The 12,495-nt window shown below is 39.7% G+C and overlaps 1 protein-coding gene across 4 annotated transcripts; it reads right to left on the reverse strand.

Annotated features, from left to right (window-relative positions):
- Positions 1-2,933: 2,933 nt before the first annotated feature.
- On the reverse strand, positions 2,934-10,987 carry LOC110487032 (B-cell receptor CD22). 4 transcript variants are annotated; one of them, XM_036939150.1, is made up of 11 exons: positions 10,632-10,987; positions 7,173-7,535; positions 6,822-6,971; positions 6,470-6,736; positions 6,063-6,174; positions 5,918-5,963; positions 4,629-4,762; positions 4,489-4,533; positions 4,347-4,388; positions 4,037-4,096; positions 2,934-3,714 (listed from the first exon to the last, which is right to left on the reverse strand). In XM_036939150.1, exons 1-11 carry the CDS (start codon positions 10,693-10,695, stop codon positions 3,708-3,710), a joined length of 1,290 nt encoding a protein of 429 aa, XP_036795045.1. In that variant the 5' UTR covers positions 10,696-10,987; the 3' UTR covers positions 2,934-3,707. The 4 variants fall into 4 exon arrangements, with proteins under 4 accessions (XP_036795045.1, XP_036795044.1, XP_036795046.1 ...); XM_036939149.1 differs by having other exon boundaries at positions 6,822-7,067; XM_036939151.1 differs by having other exon boundaries at positions 6,822-7,067; positions 7,173-7,548.
- Between the last annotated feature and the right edge of the window lie 1,508 nt (positions 10,988-12,495).

Genomic DNA, 12,495 nt, shown 5'->3' on the forward strand with positions numbered 1-12,495 from the left:
ACACACCAAACATGTGGAAGAAGGTGCTCTGGTCAGATGAAACCAAAATGGAACGTTTTGGCAACAATGCAAAACGTTATGTTTGGCGTAAAAGCAACACAGCTGAACACACCATCCCCACGGTCAAACATGGAGGTGGCAGCATCATGGTTTGGGCCTGCTTTTCTTCAGCAGGGACAGGGAAGATGGTTAAAATTGATGGGAAGATGGATGGAGCCAAATACAGGACCATTCTGGAAGAAAACCTGATGGAGTCTGCAAAAGACCTGAGACTGGGACGGAGATTTGTCTTCCAACAAGACAATGATCCAAAACATAAAGCAAAATCTACAATGGAATGGTTCAAAAATAAACATATCCAGGTGTTAGAATGGCCAAGTCAAAGTCCAGACCTGAATCCAATCGAGAATCTGTGGAAAGAACTGAAAACTGCTGTTCACAAATGCTCTCCATCCAACCTCACTGAGCTCGAGCTGTTTTGCAAGGAGGAATGGGAAAAAATGTCAGTCTCTCGATGTGCAAAACTGATAGAGACATACCCCAAGCGACTTACAGCTGTAATCGCAGCAAAAGGTGGCGCTACAAAGTATTAACTTAAGGGGGCTGAATAATTTTGCACGCCCAATTTTTCAGTTTTTGATTTGTTAAAAAAGTTTTAAATATCCAATAAATGTCGTTCCACTTCATGATTGTGTCCCACTTGTTGTTGATTCTTCACAAAAAAATACAGTTTTATATCTTTATGTTTGAAGCCTGAAATGTGGCAAAAGGTCGCAAAGTTCAAGGGGGCCAAATACTTTCGCAAGGCACTGTATATGGACAGGGAGCGATCTGATTTCTAGATCAGCACTCCTCTGAGGCGCTTTATGAATACAGGTCCTGGTCTTAGGCAAGGTCATCACGAGTTCACCAAGCGTAGTTCACCAAACCACCTCCATTACTCATGTATGCAAGGGGAAAACGGGCACAATCAACAGAGCACAACATTCAGAACGTGACAGACGGTAGTGTCTTGTACCCAATTGAAAATATCCTCTCTCTTTGGTTCAGCATGATGTCATGATTCATAATGTTGAGTCAAGTCCATTCCAAACATTTGCATTTTATATATTTTTTCAGAATGTGAGACTGGCAAATTTCTGCGAATTGGAATAGTAGACTACACAAGGCTCAATTACAAAATGTGTTTGTGCATCAGCAGTTCTACTCTTATGTCAGTCACAGATAGTCGATTAGCCCATGTCAGCTAACATTCTTTACATTGCTAAATTAGGGATTGGAACGTTAGGGATTGGAAAGTTAGGGATTGGAACGTTAGGGATTGGAAAGTGAGGGATTGGAAAGTGAGGGATTGGAAAGTGAGGGATTGGAACGTTAGGGATTGGAAAGTTAGGGATTGGAACGTTAGGGATTGGAAAGTGAGGGATTGGAACGTTAGGGATTGGAACGTTAGGGATTGGAAAGTTAGGGATTGGAACGTTAGGGATTGGAAAGTGAGGGATTAGAAAGTGAGGGATTGGAAAGTGAGGGATTGGAACGTTAGGGATTGGAAAGTGAGGGATCGGAAAGTGAGGGATTGGAAAGTGAGGGATTGGAAAGTGGGGGATTGGAAAGTGGGGGATTGGAAAGGCTTTTGCAGCAGCGTTCGCCAAGAGGAAGTAGGTGGACTGTAAGAGGCAGGAGGTACATTCGAGGCCCTCAGAAGGAATGGATAGAACAGCAGGAAGTGGGGAGTGGTCTCTATGGACGCCAGAAGGAAGAGAGCAAGGTGGTTCAAAAAAAGAGTTGAAAAAGACAAGAGTAGGTCCAGAAAAGAGAGACATAGAGAAAGAAAAGAGGTATCAAAAAGTAAAGAGGGAGGTAGAACAAGAAAAAGGGGATGAGCCAGACACTCCGGAGAACACTACTGCAAGGCTGAGGAAAGGGAACTCAGGACTCTGCCACAATGGGAACATTCAGCCCTACCTCTCTCAGTAGCACCCTGGTAAGATTGGGCTGTAAATGGACTGTGACCAGGGTCACCTCTCCTTCTTCTCTGTGTCCAGAGCCAGGGTCTTCCGCAGTTTCGAGAAGGTGCCTTCCTATCCCCTGCACCCGGCCGTCTCGCTCAGGGAGCCGGAGAGCAGGATGACCTTCAGATGATGAGGTCATGGGTCAAGGGGCTATGCCATGGTGATGCTTCAGCTCAGAAAATGGAGAGTAGTCCTGGAAGTGGAATTATTAGAAAGAACATTCCATTCAAGTCGTATGTTCTGTGATGGATCTATTTCTATGAGGAAATCTGTCATTGAACAGGGTTTCAGAGGAGAGTTTCTATGTCATCCCCTGTAGGTCACAGAAGGAGTGCACATGGAGAGGTGATGGATTTGCATAAACAAATACAAGCTAAATAAATTAGATTGATACGCTTCATGTATTTATTTACATTTTTACTTAAGACTGTAAAGTATAATGGCTAAGGATAGCTATAAAGTACATACAATGAAATTAAAGTACTTTTTTCTGCAGTGGGCTAAATCAGGGCCACAGTGTTTCTTGGTAGTCTTAAACAAATCTACTTTGCAACAGAAGTATATACATCACACACATGGTTATGGGCTTAAAAAAAGAAGACACCTGTACCATGTCACATAGAGTTTAAATTTATTCAATTTTGCATCCCAAGTTGACACTTTATATACATCATAGAAGACTGAAATATAACCAAATCGTCTTTAAATAGAACACCGGATATAATGTTTAAAATTATGAAATTAGAAAAAATATTTACATTCTCATTCTACCAATGAGGGTGCTTTTGGTCGTTTGACTGCAGGAAAGGGTTTTCAAAATAAATGTCAAATGCATTGCCAGATGCATATGACTAGGTGAAATACATTGAAAAAGTAAACCAAAAGAAACAATGTCTCTAAATATTGGAGTCTTTATTCTTATGGAATATTTAAATGATTGGACTGCAGATATCCAAGGTGGCCATCTGCATTGTCTCAGGTGTACTGCAGATATCGTACTCTCTTCCTCTGTTCACAGCTGTGAGTTCATTCATCATGCAAAGGCTCTGTTCTGACCTCTAGTGGAGTCTAATAGATCCTCAGGGTCCATTGTGTGAGGTTCACCATCTCAACTTGCCTGACGACACAAGGTAACTGAAATCTTCAGCCGTTCTGTTTGCTACGTACTTCAGTCAGACAGACGCAGCTGAAGTCAGAATTAGGTCATCAGCAATTGGATAATCTCTAACCAATCAGAGTATCAAAGCCAATGAAGAATTTTAAAAGCGCCTTTGAGGGCTTCCACCATTTTAATGTAATCAACTGGATGAGACTTCCAACATTTATTGGCTGATCCCTCCTGGTGGCCATGTTGGAGTCATGTCCAACCGGGTCATCAGGAGGGATCAGCCAACCTGAAGAAGAAAATTAACTACTTCAAAATGAAGATAGCCTAAATGGTGCTGCACATGCTGTCACAGACGCTATGTCACAGATAAAAAGATGAGTCCTCTATCAATGCGCTTTACCCACGTGTGTACTGGCTCTGGCCCAACCCATCAGTTTCTGGGACCAATCCGAGTGGTTAGAATGTGTTTGCATTCTAGAAATTGTCAGGAAGGTACTCCGATCCAGACTCGGAAGACACTAACATCTGTGGGCGTGGCATAGCGGTTGGCCGGAGCAAGGAGTTTGGTTAGCCAGGCAACATCTCAACTACTGCCTGAAACCAAAATAAAGTATTTTGGGTCAATGTACACTGTAAAACACAGATTAGATTTTTACTTCTGAAAATATCTGCCTTACGTTTATGGTAATAGAACTGCATGATCATAATGTTTTGTTTTATTTTAAAACACCAAGGCAAAGACTATGCTTACACAGGCAGCCCAATTCTGATCTTTTCACATCAGATCTTTTTCAGAGCTGATCTGATCTGCTTGGTAAAAAAAAAAAAAATTTGTGAAGAGAAAAAAACATCAGAATTTGGGCTGCCTGTCTAAACGCAGCCAAAGTGACACAAAGTCTTAGTTGAGATGTGTTACCTGAACACAGTGCTGTAGATGACTGGGTCATCCTGGGCCTGTTTCCCCCTAGGAGTGGGTCTACAAACAGGAACACAGTCATTATCATGGTTGTGGAATTCTATTGTTGTTACCATTATCTTTTACATTCTAATTGTTATTATTCAAATCATTGTTGATAAAGACTGGTTTATACTAGGTCTAAAAACATGGCTGTAGACCGTTAGAATATGAAGAAGTGTCGTTGGTAAAACTACATTCCCTTTATACGCAGGCCTGTCATTGCGACGGTCATTGTCCTTGTTGCAGAGAGGATATAACTGGTTGGTACCTGGATACTACACTGTAGAGGTCCTCCTTGGCTTGTTGCTCCCTGAACATGTGGAAACAGAAACATATTGTTATTGGTTATCACAAAAAAATCTAAATAAAATGTTCATATTAAGTGTATTTCTTTAAAGTAGCTGTCTTACCATATAGAGCTGTAGAGGGCCGTAGTTTCCTCGTTCTGCTGTTCTCTAACAGAGGACGTGAACACAAACACAGTGCAGTTGGTTAAGGTAACATCACCCATTGATTTGTGTATTGTTTAATCAATTATCACTTTACTTACATGTTTGCCCTTTGCTTGGTGTTGGTGTGCACTGTTGTATAGCTGACATCTTCCTGTTGCGATGGTTCCTCCTCTCTCCACTCTTCTGTCAGACTACAGTCTGATGTGAGGCTGGTTACATGCGCTTCTGTGGTCTAGACACAGTGAGATAGAGACAGAGAAAATACTGGCAGTGAACAGCAGAACTTTCTGCACAATAGTTAAAAAATATCTGGGCAAAACAAAGTTCAGCTACGATATTTCCACTTCCTTATTGTAAATGATCACACTTTCACATCAATTTCCTCTGTGAATCTGCCAGTACACTTGCTCCTACCCACACACAGACATATACAATTACAGTCTATACTGGTTGCAGGATTTTCTGCTTGTGTCTCACCACGAACATTGTGGGTGTTTTTGTGGTGAAGACTGCATAAATAGTGACTGCCTGCATTTTGTTCTGTACATGTGATAGCTGTGGCACACTGTGCTGCAACTGCATTGGGTTCAAACATTGACCCTGCATGACTATCATCACAATTAGTTTGAGGATAAGGATGTAAGAATTATTGTTTGGTTGCAACACAAAAGCACAAATATGACCTACGTGCATAGCCCAAAACAAATAGCTGGAACAAATAGCTGGTAACAAATAGTTGGGAACATAGCTGGGAACAAATAACTGGGAACACATGGCTGGGAACACATGGCTGGTAACAAATAGTTGGTAACAAATAGCTGGGAGCAAATATTTTGAAACAAATAGCTGGTGACAAATAACTGGGAACAAATAACAAACACATAGCTGGTAACAAATAGTTGGGAACAAATAGCTGGGAACACATGGCTGGTAACAAATAGTTGGTAACAAATAGCTGGGAACAAATAGCTGGGAGCAAATATTTTGAAACAAATAGCTGGTAACAAATAACTGGGAACAAATAACAAACACATAGCTGGTAACAAATAGTTGGGAACAAATAGTTGGGAACAAATAGCTGGGAACAAATAGTTGGGAACAAATAGCTGGGAACAAATAGTTGGGAACAAATAGTTGGGAACAAATAGCTGGGAACAAATAGCCGGGAACAAATAGCCGGGAACAAATAGCTGGTAACAAATAACTGGGAACAAATAACAAACACATAGCTGGTAACAAATAGTTGGGAACAAATAGCTGGGAACAAATAGTTGGGAACAAATAGCTGGGAACAAATAGCTGGGAACAAATAGCTGGGAACAAATAGCCGGGAACAAATAGCTGGGAACACATAGTTGGTAACAAATGGTTTAAAACATATTGTCACCTGTGTGTTCTCTTCTGTGTGTGGTTTTGGTGCTGTAGTCTTTTTCCTGGGGACACACAAATAGGCAGCATGATTTTGACTCATTTAGAATGCATAGTAAATCAGCTAAAAAAATTAGTTTGAGGAAATAGTGGGTAAAACGTACCTGTGAGCAACAAGATGCCAAGCAACCATAGGCACAATGATAATCATTGGCACAACAGCAAGAACTGCAATAAGTATCGTGAGTGTCACAGCTACCATCCCCTTTGCATGATCTGCATATGAACACAAAAGCATTATAATTTAAAATACATTTAAATAATTTAGCAGACGCTCTTGTCCAAAGTGACTTACAATCAGTGCATTCATCTTAAGATATCTAGGTGAGACAACCACATATCACAGTCATAGTAAACACATTTTTCCTCAATAAAGAAGTTATAAGAAAAGTCAGTGCTATTAGGAAAAGACAAGTGCATTTGTTTTTGCATTTAAGTTGTTCAGATTTCTGATTGTTGGAATTGTTACTCTTTGTAACCCGTTGTGGTTACAACATGTTATTGTACTTACCTTTGACTTTCAGTGATAGAATAGTGGAATTCTGTCTTCCATGCTTATTGATGACGACACAGAAGTATTTCCCACTATTACCAGTGAGAGTAACATTAAACTGTAGCTCAGCCTGATATACCATTTCCAGACAACTGTCTCCATCTATTTTAAACCAAGTGTAGTTCAATGTTGGGTTAGCATTGCTGCTGCAGGTCAAAATAACATCACTACCCTCCAAAACTTCAGACGACGGCCAGACTGAGACTGAGGTATTCCTAGGGCCATCTGAAAGAGATCAGACAGGTATTCCTCCCATCAGTGACTTTTTAGAAAACAGTGTTACTTGTTGATAAAACCTTCCTTTACTCACATTCAACATTGACCCTGATAACCCCAGAAAGTGGTCTGTTGTAATGCTTTGGCGAACACGAGTAGTTTCCAGAGTCTTGAAAGGATATGTCACGGAGGTAAAGAGTTGAGGACTCCTCTTGCAGGGGTTTTCTGTTCTTGAACCACATAACTGCAGATGAACAGTTGTACATACAGGTCAGATTCACACAATCCCCTTCTTTTATTGGTTTGCCTACTTTGGGTGTTGTCATCGAAATGAACAACTCTAAAAGTGGAGAAAAAACAACTGTAAATGTCCTAATCTATTGACAATGCAATGGTGACCTAAGAACATTTCACTTTTGAAGCAAAGGATGGAAAACAGACTTACCAGAAACATTCACGTTTGTAGCGTTCTTTCCCGTCCAATTGCCGTTGTTAGTTTCAAATCTGAATGCATATTCTCCACTGTCTCTCTGCTCTACTTGGTGGATTTGCAAAGAACAATTATGAACTTTGTTACCAACGTACTCAAATTTGGTGCTGTTATGAGTTCTATTATTACTCTCAGTGATGAAAGGGCCATCAAAAAACTGTTTCCTCCCTTGACTCCACATGACTTTTTCCACTGTTAGGTTCTTGTTATCAAGCTTCTCAGGATAGTGAAATGTGCATGAAATGACAACAGAAGAGCCTCTTACTGCACAGATCTCTTTCGGTTGATATGCCACAAGCCAGTCGGTGCACAAAACCCCTGAAACAAAGATCTATGTTTTATTGATTTACACTCCCCTATGTATTTATGGCATCTTGCCAAATTATTCATACTCCTTGAATTGCTTCACATTTTTTTTTGTGCTACAAAGTGGGATGAAAATTGATTTAATTGTCACTTTTTGGTCAACAATATACTCAAAGAAATGGAAGAAAAATTCAATCATTTTTTAAAGATGAATAAAAATGTCATAACTAAAATATAATTGTTGCATTAGTATTCCGCCCCTTTGTTCAAGTTCAGATTGAGTAAAATTTGGCTAAACAAATCACGTAATAAGTTACATGGACTCACTCTGAGTGAAAAAATAGGGGTTGACATGGTTTTTGAATGACTAACCCTTCCTCTGTCCCAATGCATACAACATCTGTAAGGTCCCTCAGGCAAGTATTGAATTTCAAGCACAGATTCAGCTACAAAGACCAGGGAGCCTTTGGAAAGCCTCATACAGAATGGCAGTGATTGGTAACAATAAATCAGACATTGAATATATCTTTAAGCATGGTCAAGTTAATCATTATGCTGTGGATGATGTTATAAACCACCCAGACACAACAAAGATAGAGTCGTCCTTCTGAACTGAGCTGCAGGACAGGAAGGAAACTTTTCAGGGATGTTACCATGAGGCCATTTTGTATTTATTTATTATTTTACCTTTATTTAACTAGGCAAGTCAGTTAAGAACAAGTTCTTATTTTCAATGATGGCCTAGGAACAGTGGGTTAACTGCCTGTTCAGGGCAGAACGACAGAACAACAGCTCGGGGATTTGAACTTCTGGTTACTAGTCCAACGCTCTAACCAATAGGCTACCCTGCCGCCCCATTGGTGACAGTTACAGAACTTGCAGAATTAGGAAAATAATAATTGGCTAATATTTCACAATCCAGGTGGCTAAAGCTCTGAGAGACTGACCCAAGAAGACACATAGTTGTAATTGCTGTCAAACGTGTTTATAACATGTATTGACTCAAGGAGATTAACACTTATGCAACAGCTATATTTGTTATTTAATTTATATGAATAAAATAAATTCCACTTTGACATTACATGTTATTTTGTTTAGATTGTTGACAAAAAAAAGGTTCAATAAAATAAATGTAAATCCCGCTTTGTAATACCAATCCAAGGAGTACAAATACAGTGCCTTGCGAAAGTATTCGGCCCCCTTGAACTTTGCGACCTTTTGCCACATTTCAGGCTTCAAACATAAAGATATAAAACTGTATTTTTTTTGTGAAGAATCAACAACAAGTGGGACACAATCATGAAGTGGAACGACATTTATTGGATATGTCAATCTTTTTTAACAAATCAAAAACTGAAAAATTGGGCGTGCAAAATTATTCAGCCCCCTTAAGTTAATACTTTGTAACGCCACCTTTTGCTGCGATTACAGCTGTAAGTCGCTTGGGGTATTTCTCTATCAGTTTTGCACATTGAGAGACTGAATTTTTTTCCCATTCCTCCTTGCAAAACAGCTCGAGCTCAGTGAGGTTGGATGGAGAGCATTTGTGAACAGCAGTTTTCAGTTCTTTCCACAGATTCTCGATTGGATTCAGGTCTGGACTTTGACTTGGCATTTCTAACACCTGGATATGTTTATTTTTGAACCATTCCATTGTAGATTTTGCTTTATGTTTTGGATCATTGTCTTGTTGGAAGACAAATCTCCGTCCCAGTCTCAGGTCTTTTGCAGACTCCATCAGGTTTTCTTCCAGAATGGTCCTATATTTGGCTCCATCCATCTTCCCATCAATTTTAACCATCTTCCCTGTCCCTGCTGAAGAAAAGCAGGCCCAAATTATTATGCTGCCACCACCATGTTTGACAGTGGGGATGGTGTGTTCAGGGTGATGAGCTGTGTTGCTTTTACGCCAAACATAACGTTTTGCATTGTTGCCAAAAAGTTCAATTTTGGTTTCATCTGACCAGAGCACCTTCTTCCACATGTTTGGTGTGTCTCCCAGGTGGGTTGTGGCAAACTTTAAACAACACTTTTTATGGATATCTTTAAGAAATGGTTTTCTTCTTGCCACTCTTCCATAAAGGCCAGATTTGTGCAATATACGACTGATTGTTGTCCTATGGACAGAGTCTCCCACCTCAGCTGTAGATCTCTGCAGTTCATCCAGAGTGATCATGGGCCTCTTGGCTGCATCTCTGATCAGTCTTCTCCTTGTATGAGCTGAAAGTTTAGAGGGACGGCCAGGTTTTGGTAGATTTGCAGTGGTCTGATACTCCTTCCATTTCAATATTATCGCTTGCACAGTGCTCCTTGGGATGTTTAAAGCTTGGGAAATCTTTTTGTATCCAAATCCGGCTTTAAACTTCTTCACAACAGTATCTCGGACCTGCCTGGTGTGTTCCTTGTTCTTCATGATGCTCTCTGCGCTTTTAGCGGACCTCTGAGACTATCACAGTGCAGGTGCATTAATACGGAGACTTGATTACACACAGGTGGATTGTATTTATCATCATTAGTCATTTAGGTCAACATTGGATCATTCAGAGATCCTCACTGAACTTCTGGAGAGAGTTTGCTGCACTGAAAGTAAAGGGGCTGAATAATTTTGCACGCCCAATTTTGCAGTTTTTGATTTGTTAAAAAAGTTTGAAATATCCAATAAATGTCGTTCCACTTCATGATTGTGTCCCACTTGTTGTTGATTCTTCACAAAAAAATACAGTTTTATATCTTTATGTTTGAAGCCTGAAATGTGGCAAAAGGTCGCAAAGTTCAAGGGGGCCGAATACTTTCGCAATGCACTGTATCATACCCCCAAGACATGCTAACCCTTACAATAACCGGGAAGGTTAAGCATTTTTGGAGTGGTATGACATTTATGTGTCTGTAACTGTCTCACTCATCATTATTCACGATTCTTTCAAGACTATCCGTAATCCTGGTAGCATCCACATTAATGTAGACGTGTTTAGAAACATATTCTATTCTTATTTTACAATAAAAGTGACTCCAACATGACACAATACATTGTATACCACTAATTATACATGATACATATAATACATTACTTCCTAGTGTTTATTTTTTTATTTCCTTTGTCGTTCTTACCTGGCAAAATGAGTAGAGCCAGAGCTATTTCCATACAGATGGGTTGTGTCAGCCCAACACTCATCTCTGTAGCCAAACAGCAATCTCTCTAAGGTCCTTCACTTGAGTCGGAGTTCTTAATATAGCAGTCAGAAATGCAGAGTGAACCTCAGTCATCTAGTTTAAAACACAGACGTTTTGTGTCAATTTATTTTGGGGCTTGGAGTTACTCATCAGAAGCTGCCCTGCAAAAAGGCAAACTGTCTTTGCAAGTGTCATCAAAATGTCTGTGTGTATCAGCAAGCTAATGAGCTGAGTGAGAGTCCTGTTGACATCAGAGACACTCTCTGCAACCAAATCAGGTCATTTTACCACAGGCACAACGGAAAGTATTCATACCCCTTGACTTCTTACACATTTTGTTTTGTTACAGCTTGAATTCAAAATGGATTCAATTAGATTGTTTAGTCACCCATCTACACACAATAACCTATAATGACAAAGTGAAAACATTTTATTTAGAAATTGTTGCTAATTTATTGTAAATTAAATACAGAAATGTCTAATTAACATAAGTATTCACACCCCATAGTCAATACATGTTATAATCACCTACAGCTGTGAGTCTTTCTGGTAAGTCTCTAAGAGTTTGCACACCTGAATTGCACAACATTTGCACATTATTCTTTAAAAAATTATTCAAGCTCTGTCAAATTGGTTGTTGATCATTGCTAGACAGCAGTTTTCAAGTCTTGTCACAGATTTTCAAGCCGAGTTAAGTCAGGAACATTCAATGTTGTCTTGGTAAGCAATAATGGTGTATCTTTGGCCTTGTGTTTAGGTTGTTGTCCTGCTGAAAGGTGAATTTGTCTCCCAGTGTCTGTTGGAAAGCAGACTCAACCAGGTTTTCCTCTAGGATTTTGCCTATTCTGGTTCTTTTTATCCTATCAAAATCCCTAGTCCTTGCCGATGACAAACATATCCATAACATGATGCAGCTACCACCATGCTCGAATATGAAGCGTGTTACTCAGTGATGTGTTGTATTGGATTTGTCCCAAACATAACATTTTGTATGCAGGACATAACGTTAATTTCTTCGGCACATTTGTTGCAGTTGTACTTTAGTGCCTTATTGCAAACGGGATGCATGTTTTGGAATATTTGTATTATGTACAGACTTCCTTCTTTTCACTCTGTCATTTATGTGAGTATTGTGGAGGAAGTACAATGTTGTTGATCCATCCTCAGTTTTCTCCTATCGCAGTCATTGAACTGTAACTTTTATTTAGGAAGGATGCCTGTATCTTTGTAGTGACTGGGTGTATTGATACACCATCCAAAGTGTAATTAATAACTTCACCATACTCAAAGGGATATTCAATGTCTACTTATTTTTTGTGCCCTTGTGTGCCTTTCTCTGGGAGGCATTGGAAAACCTTGCTTTGTGGTTGAATCTGTTTGAAATTCACTGCTCAACTAAGGGACCTTACAGATAATTGTATGTGTGGGGTACAGTCATAAAATAAATAACGTTAAACATTATTATTGCAAAGTGAGTCCATGCAACAGAAGGCTTGCCATACAAAAGGAGTTGAATACATATTGAAACAAGACATTTGAGCTTTTAATTTGTAATTCATTTGTAATTAACTTTGACATGATGGGGTATTGTGTGTAGGCTAGTGACACAAAACCTCAGTCAATTTAACACAACAAGATGTGGAAAAAGTCAAGCGGTGTGAATACTTTCTGAAGGCACTGTAAGTCATTTCCACTTACTATACTATATGTTAGCCATGAACAGAGAGACCTGTGGAGGTTGAGGGCGTTGACCCAGATTGTACCATCAGCTCAGTGCAAAAAAGTAGGCCTGCCAATCACA

This window comes from Oncorhynchus mykiss, chromosome 12 (genome assembly GCF_013265735.2).
Source record: "Oncorhynchus mykiss isolate Arlee chromosome 12, USDA_OmykA_1.1, whole genome shotgun sequence".
NCBI lineage: Eukaryota > Metazoa > Chordata > Actinopteri > Salmoniformes > Salmonidae > Oncorhynchus > Oncorhynchus mykiss.

Coding starts and splice junctions, on each gene's coding strand:
- LOC110487032 (XM_036939149.1), bottom strand. CDS start 10,695: ATGAGTGTTGGGCTGACACAACCCATCTGTATGGAAATAGCTCTGGCT. Junction 7,536..10,631: donor GGCTCTACTCATTTTGCCAG/GTAAGAACGACA, acceptor TCTTTGTTTCAG/GGGTTTTGTGCACCGACTGG. Junction 4,389..4,488: donor GCCCTCTACAGCTCTATATG/GTAAGACAGCTA, acceptor CCACATGTTCAG/GGAGCAACAAGCCAAGGAGG.